This window comes from Clinocottus analis, unplaced genomic scaffold (genome assembly GCF_023055335.1).
Source record: "Clinocottus analis isolate CAN_PGR_092001 unplaced genomic scaffold, fCliAna1.0.p SCAF_23, whole genome shotgun sequence".
NCBI lineage: Eukaryota > Metazoa > Chordata > Actinopteri > Perciformes > Cottidae > Clinocottus > Clinocottus analis.
The window spans coordinates 5,360,038-5,375,667 of NW_027175965.1; the positions used below are offsets into that span (position 1 = coordinate 5,360,038).

At 43.5% G+C, this 15,630-nt stretch overlaps 1 protein-coding gene across 1 annotated transcript in view; it reads left to right on the forward strand.

The window, feature by feature from the left end:
* Window positions 1-15,623, forward strand: part of gpc1a (glypican 1a) — a 31,670-nt gene extending 16,047 nt beyond the window's left edge. Inside the window, exons 2-10 of the mRNA XM_068589767.1 lie at window positions 4,780-4,938; window positions 6,420-6,637; window positions 7,817-7,990; window positions 10,146-10,311; window positions 11,143-11,273; window positions 12,325-12,462; window positions 12,878-13,008; window positions 14,942-15,117; window positions 15,375-15,623. Of these exons, the coding sequence (XP_068445868.1) occupies window positions 4,780-4,938; window positions 6,420-6,637; window positions 7,817-7,990; window positions 10,146-10,311; window positions 11,143-11,273; window positions 12,325-12,462; window positions 12,878-13,008; window positions 14,942-15,117; window positions 15,375-15,556 (1,475 nt within the window). The 3' untranslated portion in view covers window positions 15,557-15,623. The remainder of the gene's footprint in view (window positions 1-4,779; window positions 4,939-6,419; window positions 6,638-7,816; window positions 7,991-10,145; window positions 10,312-11,142; window positions 11,274-12,324; window positions 12,463-12,877; window positions 13,009-14,941; window positions 15,118-15,374) is intronic.
* The last annotated feature ends 7 nt before the right edge of the window (window positions 15,624-15,630 follow it).

Genomic DNA, 15,630 nt, shown 5'->3' on the forward strand with positions numbered 1-15,630 from the left:
TTGCATGCAGCGTGCATTCAATTGGGACACTTTTGTATAACGTTGCACCTTGAACTTTGACCCTCTTGCTACAATAAAAGGTCAAGATGTTCACACCAGGGCACGGCACTAGCGCTAAGCGGATAGTCATCCTCACACTGCTATTTGTCTTAGCGGTAGTCCAGAAGGAGTTTGTCTTATCAATGCTGGACATAAACGGATGCTTTACATATTTATAACTGAGTGTGTTTCTTTGTGCAGACCATATTCCATTTTAGACCTTGAGAAGGAGACAAGGGGGTTTTATGGTCTTCTTTAAAGTGCTCTTCATATGTTAAAACTGGTTAAGTAATGGTGTGCCCTATGTCACGTTTGGAACAGAGCACCATGAGCAATGTATCTGGGATCAGATCCAGAGATGCTCCAGAAGATGGTTGGGGTGATGTGTCCTCGCTGATGTATTGAAGGTCAGGTTTGTTGAAGGGAGAAGAGAAGCTCCAGATTAATAGTTATTACAAAAAATGTGTTGTGACTTTCCAAACACAACAAACACTTCCAAATGAGCAGCAATTGACCCTTCGCTAAGCCCCGCCCCTTCTGCGACCATTAAAGCTCCACTGGCACTATCTGTACTGGAAAGTTTGTTTTCAGCATACTGTGTGGGCCTTTGTGATGCTAACTGAACATCTCATTCCTCATTTTTAATGCAGTTATTACTCCTGTCTCACGGTTCATGTATTGCCATTCTACAACACAGGATTAAACAACAAAATGCACTTGTCGTCCCTTTGTGCGACACAAGAAAAACAAAGAAAAACAAAATCAGTAATGCATTCCTGTAGTGTATTTTTTCTGATAATATGTCTGGCATCTTAACATTAACATTTTAACATCAGGCAAACAATTTTCCATCAGCGTCGATTACGTTTGAGCACTGTCTCTCACGACATGTCCTCCTCTAGCGATGCTCTTAGCATCTTGTTTTTCTCGTCTAAATGATGCCTCGGGCACAAGGGAATGTGTTATGGCAATGAGGGTCCTCACAAGTGTTGTATAAGCCTGTGTCTGTGTGTGTGGCCTTGGGGATGTGGACTTTACTAAATATATACTGAAGCTTGAGGGGGAAAATAATGTAAGCACCCAAATCAAAAGAAAAATCAAATTGATTTTATTTGACCCAAATCTCCCCTCTCATCTCCTTTCCTTTCCTTTCCTCTCCTCTCCTCTCTGTGTTTCCACCCTTTTTCCATGCAGCACTAAAAAGCTGTTTTCTCTTCAAGGCTTTGCTCAAGACAACTTTCCACCATATTTTGTCACTATATGAATATTGCTGCCCGGAGGCTTTCCATTTCCCACCATGAAGTCCTTCAGCAAGGCTCTTTATTCACAGATTTCGTGAGATAACCGGCACTCGCTTCTGGTCTTTTCAACTCCTGTGATGTGTTTGTCTGCATGTATTAGCATGTTGGCAAGCTCGCTTTTTAAACATGTGTTTGTGTGTCGGCACTGTGTTCAGTTCGGTCTTTTCCAAGTAAATTGCAAAGTACATTTTTATAGCAGGATGCCAGCTGCTTCCATTACCCAGTAACCCTGGAACGCAGGAAAGCGTATGTGTGTGTGTGGTAAACGCCCTGCGTCGTCGAGGTTGGTAAGCAAACCAACAACTAAATGCTACTCACATTAGCTGTGGCACATGAGCCGACACACATGGTGTCTGCTGTCTCTGACCCACATGTGTTACACTGGTGGTGTTCACTGCTCATTCTGTGAAGCCGTCTATAGAGAGGTGAGAAAGGAAAGATAATTACGTTGATCGATACTTCAGATCTCTTCTCTCCTCTTGCTCGTAGCCTTTTTTACGCTATTGACATTTTACGACCGGCAATGCAACGATAAGCACCGAGGCTAGATTACCAACCAGTCCCCAGACCATTAGGGCCACATAATCACGGTATGACAACAGACTATAAAGTGTATATAAGAAGTGTAGGTTTGTGGAATGCCGTTCAGAAGCCTTGAGTTCGGCCTTCTGGCTGTAGCCATCTTGACTTTTTGTAACCGGTGATCAGAGGTTACCATTTTTAGTCAGATTGAGACACCATATACGGCTCTGGTAGCGGCAGCGACCTGTCAATCACAGTAAGCCCGCCCAAAAGCAATAATAGTCTATTTGATGCTGTATTGAAAAAGGTTGTTGAGGAATTAGTGACAATATCATTGAACTATTGGGTTTCTTGATTGTAGGAGATTGTACAGGTGTTGCTTTCCGATTTATAGAATTTCAATAGCACACTAAAGCCTTCCCCCAGATGTTGACGTGAGTAGTCACGGATAAACAGAGGTGATGCAGCAGTTCTCTCTGGAAACTCGATTTACAGGCTCCTGGTTGTGTGAAAAGTAACAGCTAAAGTGTGAAGATGCCGCTCCATGTTTTAAACTCTTTCCAATTTTCAACAATCAGACCGACACACACGCACGCACACACAAAGACACACACACACACACACACACACACGCACACACACACACGCACACACGCACAGATCAGTAGATAACCGGTGTGATTAGCAGGTGTTTGGCTTCAGAGGAGTGAAGCATCTCATCTCAGACTGACTGACCTGCACTTGACACTTGAGGATTACTTAAGAATATTAAATGAGTGTCAAGGTTGATCTGTGGTGCGAGTCTGTGTGTATGTGTGTGTGTGTGTTTGTATGTGTGTTGTGGCGGAGGGGAACCAGTATTCATCTTCCATTTGTCTTTTTGTAATTGTGATTAGGCAAAAAAAATATCCCAAAGTGGGACATGAGAAAAGAGTTAAGATGGAACATAAACTGCTATGCTATGACACACACACACACACACACACACACACACACACACACACACACACACACACACACACACACCAGCCAGTGCCAATAAAAGATTCATGCAGGAGTGATGATTAAGGCGTCTCCTCTTCTGCTCCACTTACCCTGGTGGACAAATTCTGCCCCCCAACCCACACATTCACACACACAGACACACAAACACAGACATACATCCAGGACCTGTAAGAAGAAGGAGAGCAGTGATGCACACAGCTGTGGGGTACTAACTCACCCTTAACCTTTCCAGGCGTGGGCACATACACACACACACACACACACACACACACACACACACACACACACACACACACACACACACACACACCTCCAGTATGTCAAGAGACCGGTGCTTCAGACTGCTTTCTAGGCTGTCTGGCAGACTCTATTTGTGTGTGTGTGTGTGTGTGTGTGTGTGTGTGTGTGTGTGTGTGTGTGTGTGTGTGGGTGTGTGTGTGTGTGTGTGTGTGTGTGTGTGTATAAATATGGTGTGCAATTTTCAAGCCTCCTATTCTATTTTTGTGTATTTTCTAAGTCATGGCTGAAGCCTGCTGCTGCTATTCGTTGGCTTCAGGGTTAAAGGAGTCAGGAAGAAAACTATTACTTTCAGCAATCATCACTGCAGTTTCTGTGTTTTACTTCTGACTGAGCGAACTGTTTGTCTTGGTAGCTGACACAAAGCGGCACATGTAAAGGTTAAAAAGGTTATTTGTATTATTATTTTTGGACATTTTGGGTCTTTATTTTGATATTTTCAAAGAAAAGATGGGCTGAATTGGAATGTAACTAAGTACATTTACTCAAGTACTGCATCGTACATAGTGCTTCTTACTTGTTTGCTACAGGAAATGAGGGATAAAATACAACAAATGTCTCCGGCTGAATTCAAAACAGTGACCTCTGCATTACAGAAGATATCTTAAGATTTCTTAATAAAATAAAATAGGAATACAAGAATGTAAATCTGATCCCAGTACAAAGTCCCAAAATGGATACACAGACACAAACACACGACTAAATGACCCTGACACTGTATGTGAGTGTAGAAACAGACGAAGAACTGAAAAAGAAACACGGCTGCTAAATCAAGTTGACTGTACTTACTGTACAGAGAGCTTTTTTTTTTTTTTGGTTGGTAACTATAAAAGGAATCCAATAAATGATTCATGCAGCGATGTGAGAGGCTCTCAAATCTCAAAGCAGGACCACATTGGAAAAACACTCCAGCCCTGCGTTCCAGTTGTAATTAAGTCAAAGTAAATAAATATTATCAGAACAGTATACACCAGAATCCATACTCTAATGAATCCTCCAAAGTGAATTATTAATGGTTTAATACAAAAGCAGAAAACCAAAAACATTGTTAAACTAATGTGTCATACGGTTTCTGTCACACAGAATCCTCATAACTGTAATTAGTTGGATGCTTTCAGATAAGATTAAAGAAGCAGGTTTTTAACCTGGCGGTTTAGACAAACAACCGTGGAAATCTTTTAATCCTCTAAAAATTGAAGTGAGAAAATCATTTGAATAAAAATCCTGGAATACATTGCATTTCATTTAGCTAACGCTTTTATTCAAAGCGACTTACGTTTTTTTTCTAAACCCCGTAGAGCAATTTGCGGTTAAGCGAAGCGATTCGAATTCCTCCGTGAATGTCTGAGAAAAATGAATGTCAATCGATTCCATAATTGTTGAGACATTTCTCTCAAAACCACAAATGTCAGTAGGTCCGTAGGCTTGATCCTCTGGGGACCATGAGCGTCTGCACAGAATTAAATGACAATCCATCCGAACAGATACAGCGGGGCCGTGCCACCAGTGTTAACTTCTGTTTCTGTAAGCCCGGCGACATATGCAGTGATTAAGATATGGAAATTGAGATACGCAAAACAATTAACGCTGTGTCTCCCCCGTCCCTCCTCGCCAGGTGAACATCTGAGGATGTGTCCTCAGGGTCCAACGTGTTGCACCAGCACCATGGAGGAGAACCTGGGCGGGCTGAGCGCCCAGGAGACCGAGGGACTGATCAGAGAGGCCGGCAGGTCGCTGCAGTCTGCCTTCAACGCTCTCCACAGGGGCTTCGACAGTAAGTACGATGTGTGTGTGTGTGTGTGTGTGTGTGTGTGTTTGCAGGACAGAAGCTCATTACTGCCTCTGCTCAGTACCAAAGCGTCAGCAGCGGGCCCAGAGGAGTATGACATTAGCATGTTTGCTATTTGTGAATTTGTGTTTGGAACAAGCTCTGGCTGTGCTTAGCGCTCAATACTATATGCATGTGTGGGTGTACGTGTGTGTGTGTGTGTGTGTGTGTGTGTGTGTGTACGTATGTGTGTGTGCGAGGGAGGATGTGTTTGTGTCCTGTGCGTCAAGGGGACCCCTGACTGGGTGTTATAATGAGAGCGGAATCAGCCAGACACAATGAAACGTGATAAGCCGATCGTCTGATCTCAAAGGGACACGCACACGCGCGCACACGCACACACACACACTCACACACACACACACACACACACACACACACACACACACACACCTAAACAGAGGGGTGTCCCCTAGGGCAGTGGCTGGTTCAGTTAATGAGCAGTTGACCCACTGAGGAGCCAAGGCTGCAGATCACTGCACTTCAGAGAGAGAGAGAGAGCGAGAGAGAGAGAGAGAGAGAGAGAGAGAGAGAGAGAGAGAGAGAGAGAGAGAGAGAGAGAGAGAGAGAGAGGGGGGGGGGGAGGAAGAAAAGAAGGAAAGACTGAGAAGTGCCACCGCTGACAACAGGACAGACAAATGCAGCAAGTAAGAAAAGGGTCATTAGCAGCGAAGAAACATTAAGTCAAAATAAGAAATAGAAGCAGGAGGAAGAGGAAGAGGAGGAGGAGGAGGAGGACAGCCGTATTAGTCTCAAGGCGGCAGGCCACCTCAGTAGCAGTAATGTGGCCGCCCATCTGGTCGTGGTTACAACGGGCTGGCATTGGTCCAGAGCCTTTGAAGCACGAGGGAAAAAGCCCAGACCAATATACCATAGAGACAGCGAGCTGACTCCCTTATTCTTTCTGCTTCACCTCTCCATCACTTTGTATACATCGGGCTGCGAAGAACATTTCAAGGAAACCTTTAACGCTGTTAAATAAATGGGCAGAAATTGAACCACATAACATCCAAGGCCATTTTCTACATACAATCTAATTCTTCATTCATTATGTATGCCTCATGAGTGTTACAGTTGTGAAATGGCACTTAAAGCTGCACTCAGATAACGATGTGTAAAGCGAAAGGGGCTCATAGCGACACACAGATAATTGCGTCCCAACTCTGCAGCTTGAGTTTTGATTTAACAGCCCACACCTTTTGTTGTTTTGGTCCGGTCTTTCCGCTCTCATTAGTGAAGTTCACAGAGGTAACAGGCAGCTCTGATGAACCCCCTACCTGCCCCGCATCAAAGAACACTTTCACAAAGGTAGTGACAACCTGCTGAGCATTTAGCAGCTCAGGACTTCTCACTTTATCCTCTTATTTCTCCCTCTCATCTTTCCGTTGTCTATTGTCTTCCCTTCTTTGTCTTCTCTCCGCCTGCAGCCTATTTCACTGAGCTGCATGGCCGCTCTGAGCGCTCCCTCCAGGAGATTCTGTCTCCCCTCGGTCCCCTGTACTCTCAAAACACTCGTCTCTACGGAGACCTCTACGCTGAACTGCGGCAGTACTACCGGGGCTCCGCTCTCAACCTGGACGAGACCCTGTCGGAGTTCTGGTCCCGCCTCCTGGAGCGCACCTTTAAGATCTCCGCCCCCACAGATGTGAGTAGATGGACGGATTGGTGCACTGAGTGATGGAAAAATATGAATTGAAGCAGAAAGCATCGCGCTGATTGGACAAGTGAGACGAGAGAGGAGATGCTGGGTCACAATATGACATATGTGTTTTGGATGTACCCTGATAACGAGCATAAATTATACAAAAAGATGATCAACAAGAGTTAACCCGGACACTTTTCGAACAAAGCAGGTGTCAACCCTACCCTGTCATTCCCAGAGCCAAACATGTCCCCATGAGGAGGCGCTGGGGCGACACGACGGAAGGATTTTGTGAACTAGTTCTTCTGATCCATTCAGCTGTTGGCTCAACGGCCTTTTCGTCACTTCCTGCTTCTGTTCTGGCTCACAAATAGAATCCATGTTTTGAATAATGTCCATTTTTAGATGCATCACATGGACTATTTTCTTCTATTATTACGACTACATGAAAAAAAAAATGCAAATGCTGATTTATGATCAGCCGGTATGAGGTAGATGCAATTTGTAATCTCTTATATTGACGTACTTTTTGAGGTTCACATGGCGGATCGTGTAATCAGAATCGTCTTGGATGGGAGTCTGACCTGGGACCTTTGTTGCGCGTCGGCCTCCGTCTCTCTTCGTGTAACTGTCAGCTTTATAATGCATGCTATCTAATGAAGAGAAATCCGGCTAGAATAACACTGGCAATACAGTTTTTTTTTGCGATTGTTTCAATAACTCACCTGACCAGGACTAACAATACAATGTAGTATATGTTGTGGGTTTACAGTACAATCCAGTAACAACGTCCCTGTCATCTTATGTTCTCAGCATTGAGAGTAAAAACAATATTTTCTCCATTGCATTTGTCTGTATAGTCTATATTTACAGAATGCTATAAAAAATATATATTAGTGTTTAATATTAACACATCAGTTTGCATGTAGAAAGAGCTATTTAGATGGGGTTGGTATTTTTAAGAAACATTTCTAAAGTTTCAAAGTGTTGCAGCTGCCAGAGACGTAACATATTACATATCTGATGTTATATGTTTTTTTTAGATGTTATGTATCTTTTTGTGTCGAGAGTTTTGACAAAGAGTGCTCTACTTTCAGAAATGAGGTTTTAGCAGTTACATCACACTAACATACTTTTACCGCCCAATTTTGTCCGTTTCCCCCGGCACCTCCTGTCTTGCAGGTCGCCCTGTCAGAGGACTACCTCGAATGTGTCGCTAAGCAACAGGAGACGCTGCGGCCATTCGGAGACGTCCCACGGGACATGAAGGCGAAGCTGATCCGGGCTTTCGTCACGGCCAGGTCGTTTGTCCAGGGGCTGATCGTCAGCGGAGAGGTGGTCAGGAAGGTCTCACAGGTGAGAGAGCGCGCGCGCGCGCGCGTGTGTGTGTGTGTGTGCGTGTGTGTGTGTGTGTGTGTGTGTGTGTGTACATGAGGCGTAAGGAGAGATACAGGGAATGAATCAGACAGACTGAGACGTATGAGTTGTTTGTGTGACAGAAAGAGTTCAAGAGTCAGTGTTTGTGCCTTCGTGAGAGAAAATCGTGTGTGTGTGGGCACGTGAGAGAGAGAGAGAGAGAGAGAGAGAGAGAGAGAGAGAGAGAGAGAGAGAGAGAGAGAGAGAGAGAGAGAGAGAGAGAGAGAGAGAGAGACTAATGCCAGCTGAACTGAGTCCCAGGAAAGCAGATATGATGGATGCGTGGCCGTCACACCCTAACCGTCAGAGAAAATGTCTCCACCCTAATAACGCAAAGAACAAACACAAATCAAAGCGAAGCACCAGCCTCTGCCATCAGAACAAAGCTGCCGTTCGGAGGGACGACGGCGTTGTCATATTACGGGTGTGATGATGTCTTTTCAGCTCTCGAGGCAGTTTTTCACACTTGACGACGTGTCAGATGCGACTGTGGGATTGTTTTCTTTTGTGTGCGTTGTTGTGAAAGGGCTATTGTTAATATGTGGCACAGCTTGTGTAGTCACAAGAACAGTTTGTGTACCCTTCTTTCTTCATCCATGCCTCTGTACATAAGTGTGCTAGATTTACTGTAAAACACTCCACAACAACCCTGCAATGTCATATTTGCACTACGCCCATGTTCGGTTCTTCACAAGAACAAGAACTGTCACGATATGCTCATTATTTTGAAAAATGCTCTACTATCTTTCAGAAATTCAAATGTAGTGTTCTTCTTCAATCAGTTTCTATTAATTTCTCATTGATGTAATGAATATACGCATTATTGAAACTAGCTTGACATGTGTAATCTATCACAGGGAACAGCATGTCTGCATTCATTCTGTCAAAGCTGCATTATTGTTATGACGCCGGACTTTTTGGATTAGCACTTAAACAGCATTACGACACATTAAAGTAACGCGTGTAACACTAGCATGTTTTGTACATGTTCCTTTTTGTTTTTATGTATGTGAAGCAGACTGCTTTTACATATAAAATATGATTAAAAGATACAAAGTCCATACCTTTGGAATGAAATGAAGAGGAACATAATTTAAACAAACACTATAAAAAAAGAAAGAATAATGACACAAAATAATGCAGATGTGATGTTGACAGTGATGGATTATATACAACTCGAGTCTGGAGACCATTCATCATACGATAGAATATAATTAAATACATCCAAATATATCAAACTGTAAAGCATGCATTTTAGAATAGTCAAAGTGGAAATTTGAAGAAATATATATATATATATATATATATATACTAAAACATACATTACTCAAAAGGGAAGAAAAAAAATATAAGAAACAAACCATGCGTTTGGCTAAAAGGGCCACAAGGAAAGAAAACACACACGCACACACACACACACACACACACACACACACACACACACACACACACACACACAAAACAAGCAGGTAAATAAGTAAAAAATAAAGATGTATTAATAAATCAAAACAACCATGCAACAGACAAATTCATTCCAACATACAGATGTATACAAACAATGATATTCAATGAGTTCTATTCTTAAACCCGTGAGATCAGGAAGGGCGAGTCACCTGCCAGTTTTCTGATTCGACATATATTTGGTCCATTTTGTCCATGAAGTTATGCATATGCCCTTTTCAGTCTCAGCAGGAAGGTCAAAGTGGAAATCTTGCAAACTTACTGGTGTGATCCTCCCCTTCCCCTTCGTCCTCTGCCCCCATTTTTAGAGGCGTGTCTCCGTGCCATCTGTGCAGGATAGTCGTAAAATAACTCCACTGTGGAACTGGACACCTTTGCATGACTTGTGAACATAAACAGAGGCTGACAGTGAAACAGAAACCATGTCCTGTATAAAAAGACAAGGAGGGCTGTCACTGCTTCTTGATCTTCAGCTTGTTCCGTATAGCGTCCAAACACCGCCCTCTACTGTTTGTTCTTTTCCTTTGCGCTATTATAGGACCTCATAAGAACAAACTCCTACCATATACAATTCCTTCTTTTACGGCTGGCGCCCGAGGTGTGTGATGTGTACTGTTCCGTGGATCCTCCCCAGGTCCACCTGAGTCCAGAGTGCATGAAGGCCCTGATGAAGATGGTCTACTGCCCCCACTGCCGCGGCATGGCCTCCGTCAAGCCCTGCTCCAACTACTGCTCCAACGTCATCAAGGGCTGCCTGGCCAACCAAGCGGACCTGAACCCGGAGTGGCAGAATCTTATCGGTGAGATTCAGACATTGTGGAGTGAAGCGAAGGCCTCCAGATGTGCTCATTCGTCTTCGTGTACGGGCAGACATTGTTCCTTATGCAAGAACCACTCATACATGATTCATTCTGATGTGGCACATGCAAATAATTCAGGAACATTTGTGGAATTCGCCAATTTTGTTTCTTCTATGACTCAGTATATTATAAGGTTCCCTTTGGGAACTAATCAGTCATCCTCACATTGAGCTAAATTTATAATGGCTTAATCTGAATTCATTCATAATCAATATATTACATCACCTTGAAATGCAAAATGAATATTCTATTCATCATATCATGATCAATATGTTTTGTACTGAGAGTTTTTATTTGACTGAGGATTCACCCCAGCAGTGGTTATCAGGATATGTCTCTCACTTCAACAGATACTCATGCAGGTCTGCCCGGTGTCATCCACTGTTGCACAGCGTAACTTGTTGTGTACGTATATGGCAATTTTAGCAGCATTGATAATGCTGATGACCACATCTCAGGAATATGCGTGTCGTCATGAACAGCTGGCTTCCATCCGGGGGAAATTAACTGATCTACTGACATGTTTATCCAGTTAATAAAGCGTCAGGGGAATTCTCTCTGGAAGTCTTGTACAAGCAAGTGTGACAGATTTGGGTTAATGATACGAAAATGTTCTCGCATGAGGTCCACTGAGGGTAAGTCAGAATGAAGTTAAGATTAAAATGCAACTGCAGATGAGAAAGAAACTAAACATGTATGTGTTGTGCAGATAAATGTATCTGAGCGTCTCAAGTTTCATGCCCTTAAACATTCTTCTCTCTCTCCGTTCAGACACCATGATCCAGGTGGCCTCTAGTTTCAGCACGGAGCCCAGTCTCGATGTGGTTCTCTCCTCCATCCCGGCTCGAATCTACGAGGCTGTTCACTTCCTGCAGGAAAACATGGACACCTTCACAGCAAAAGTAAAACATCTCACTTTGATTCATCACTCACCACTGCAATGTCTCACTCTTAGAATGATTAGTCAAATGTGATCAGATTGGCTCATTAAAGCTACTGTTTTTTTTGTTATATTTTGTCATATCTTTGCTCAGACTGTCACGATCTCCTGACATTCGAACACGAGACAGATAAGCTGCGAACCTGCTCTGATTGGTTGTTTTTTTGGGGGGGGTGAAACCTTGCATATGCCATTATGACCTTTGGGAGCACTAAAAGGAGAAAGGAAGGAGAGGTTTTTTTCCACAGATTTTCCGTCTCATGTCGTGTCAGGACCGTTTGAGAAAAAATGACAGTAAGTCATTTATATTCCAAACATAAGTTAGCAACTGTATCTTAAAAAGAAAAGCTGCAAAAAGTTATTTTAAATAAAGTTATTAACTTCAAGAAGTGTTGCCTTGAGCATACCTGATGCAGAGCTCACCAATGTGCTCTAGTTTAAGTGGGCTCAAGCTCTTACCTCTGCTTTTTATTGTTTTTATAGATGCATCCTTCAAATAGGGCTTGGCAGCGTTATTAATTAAATTGCTCGGCTTTCATACTTTTACTGATAAATATATCAATGCTGTTTATTAGACAGGCGGTGAGTGCAGCTTTGGACAGTCAATGTCTTGTTTTCAAAGCCACGACGCTTGAATCTTCTCTTTGTTAAACTCAGTTTACGTTAAAACTCTGTTCAAGTTTATAGTTTTAACATATAGGCCAAATTAACGTTTCCATTCACGTCTGCTTTTTTCAAACTTGTCACTGGAGGCAATGTCAAAGCTTTTCTCTTCAACCCTCACATGGCAACCCAACATCCTCACAGTTTGAAAGACTTGTCCACGGCGACCTCTAGTGGAGGTTTTTAGTTCTTACAAAATGTTGCAATACGGACCAAAACACTATTCAGAGGCGTGAGTTCACCGCTTCAAGCACGTGTTTGTATTGATGTGCGTCTGTGTATCTCTATGTATGTGTGTGTGTGTGTGTGTGTGTGTGTGTGTGTGTGTGTGTGTGTGTGTGTGTGTGTAGGTGTACCAGACATGCGGCACTCCAGGTGAACCAGCAACAGGAAGTCCTCCTCTTCATGAGCAGAGGAAGAAGAGCGGCTCCCTGACCGCATCTGAGTACAAGCCATCTCCAACCGCTGGGCTGCGACTGGAGATGCAGGTGTGTGTGTGTGTGTGTGTGTGTGTGTGTGTGTGTTTAACTGTGTGTATGGGGAGATAGTATTACTATTCAAGGCACAGAAAACAAAGAAGAGTGCACATGTAAATGCCAGGGTTTGTTATTGTTACAATTGTTCTGTCATAGTTTTTTCGTGAAAAAAAAAAGATGCATTATATCATAGAAAACCTTGAATTCCTTGCTATGTTCGAACCACTTACTTTCTTTTGTTGAGACTTCAGTCCAGGTTGTCATTTTGTATATGTTGTATTTGAGTACCTTTAACAACGCAACACACTTTTCCGATAATTTAATGGGGATTTAAAACCCATTGTGACTTGTTTGGGACCTAAGCTATATGATTTGGGAGTTGAGACTCTCTTGTGACGTAAAAAGACAATACTGTGTCTGTCCTCAGGTGTCAGACCTGTCCAGTAAGCTGAGGGAGATGCGGCAGTACTGGACCCAGCTCCCTGTGGCTCTGTGCAGCAAACTGGCAGCAGGAGGTGCCGGACAGGATAAATGCTGGAATGGCATCACCAAAGCCAGGTGAGGAGGAAACCTGCTCCGGGATAACGTTGCTAACGTGAATAACTGATCACAAGCTTGTTGAGGTTTAAAGTAGGACTTCAAGTACTAACTACATCCAGCCGACCTGCTCTCCAAGAAACAAAATGCCCCGCAAATCCAGACTTTGTCTCCATTCTGATATTCTCGATTTCCAACCTGTTTCGTTACTTTGCGTCAAAAACTTCAAAACTTCGTACATTCAGTTGTGGATTTTATACATTTCCGATTTCAATCCTTGAACCTGTGTTGATTTTTAACAATGTTTCCTGCAACGAGGCTCTTATTAAACTCACCACTCCCCGATCCTCCCACAGAAAACTGGATTGTAGAGCGTCGAATAAAAGACTTTCAAGGTCTGAAATCTGTTTAGCGCGAGTTGTATTCATGCCATGTCTTTCTGAAATGGTACATTGCAGAAAGACAACTTGTGTTTTTTCCCTCTTAAAAGCTGAAAGAAGGTCAGAAGTATAAAGCGAGGAAAGGAGGCGACTAGCTTCTGGTAAAGTTGCTTCGACACAGGCCAGTTCTCTTCTTGTTGAAGGCCATGTGTATCCTTTGTGTTATAACAAAAGAGGCAACAAGATATTTCTTCTCAGACAAACTGAAAACAGTAATGAATGGAAATTTATTCTATGGTGTTATGAACTGGCATTTCTTTCACATGCAGCGATTCTAAAGCCTGTGGCGCATTACATCCTGCAACACAAGCAGTCACGGCCACACACGTACAACCCCAACGCCTCCCCAAAGCCCATCGATGGATTATAGAACAATTTGAATCCATGTTGAGAAACATGGAAGTTACCTCAACCTTCCTCCACACACACACATACACACACCTTGCTTCCTTTATAGGGGTTGGTGCTGAGCGGGATACTTAAAAAATATATGAGTGAACTGAAATTTGTGTGTGTGTGTGTGTGGAAGGGGGGGGGGGGGGGGTGCTTTTATGTGTGTGACAGAAAGAAATGTGAGAAAAGCCTTGAAAATAAAAATTAATCGCTGACTTCGTGTGACAGACAAACGAAATGTGTGTGCCGGTGTGGCAGGATGAGTTATAGCGGTCAGACTCTACAGCGACATCTCGTGGATCTCTATAAGAGCTCAATAAATGTCAAACACAAGATTCTAACGAATACATTCTCAGCGTGAATGATGAAATGTAGCGTTGAAGGATGGAGTTTAAATGGGGCGGTATTCGTTTCGAAGCAGCGGCAAGAACATAAATTAAACCTAAGCACGTGTGTGTGTGTGTGTGTGTGTGTGTGTGTGTGTGTGTGTGTGTGTGTGGGGCTGGGGGGGTTATATGGCAGACCTCCTGCAAAGGGATTTCCAGCGCGCATATAATTAATAATTAAAGCAATCAAAAATGCAGGAACCTTCTTTAACTTTGAAAAAATATGAACTTCTGGATTTACATTGAGGCTGGTTCAAAATCATCGGTTCAAAAATGATTGTGTTTTTAATGCAACATTAATAATCTGAATATCTAATAGAGAACATCTAAGTTTCAAGATGCTCAAGGCTTCAGCTCGAGGCTACTTGCATAACACACCTGAAGCTCTCCACTTGAACAGTGATTGAGTTGCATTGTGGGCGCCAGGTTTTCGACAAGAAAGAAAAAAAGCATTGAACAAGACGGACGATATGTGTGGTCGCGCCGCACGTTGTCGATCCTGTTCTTTTTTTTTTAAACTGTCCATTGGAGACCAACAATGTTGTAGACAAAAGCACAGAATCGAGCACAGCTGTGCAGAGTGAGTGCAAGCATGTGTTTTTCAAGTTAACAACAAATTCCAAGAGAGCTAGTAAGCCTTTCATTAATAGGATCTTCTCCCTTATACGGATTGTTTTGAAACACCAGAACTGTCCTGAGGACGTTGTCGCACATTTTCCTTTCTCCTCCAATTAGGTACCTCCCGGAGGTGATGGGTGACGGCTTGGCCAATCAGATCAACAACCCGGAAGTGGAGCTCGACATCACAAAGCCGGACATGACCATCCGGCAGCAGATCATGCAACTCAAAATCATGAGCAACAGGCTGAAAAACGCACTGGATGGCAACGACGTGGACTTCCAGGATGCGAGTGGGTCCCTTCCTAATATTTGTACCGAAAGATTGCGTTCACATTTCAGATTGCTGTGTTTCTGCCTTTCACAAACTTAAACTCTACACAAACACACACATGTACCCCTGTACGGTAGACCCAATACTCCTGGCTAATGGCTAATTAAATCATTGATCCCATTCATGAAGGTCAAATGGCGCCCACTCAGTAATCACGCACTGCTTATCAGGAGCTATTGAAGGTGACATCTTTCTTTGACCCCCCCCCCCCCCTAGGTGACGACATCAGCGGCTCAGGAAGCGGGATGTGCGTAGGCGGTCAGTGTCCTCGGAACAGACCGGGACTGTACGCCTACTCGCCAGACAACAACCGGGTCAGAGGCGCCGCCGCGTCTCAAGCGCGCCTCCGTGGCCTCCTGCTCCTGTTCCCTTTGGCAATGCCGCTGCTTCAGCGATGATGGACCGCCGCTGCCTCCAAATCCGACTCTGAAGTCTAGAGGAGGGCTGAACGACGGGACGGACAAAGAGGGGT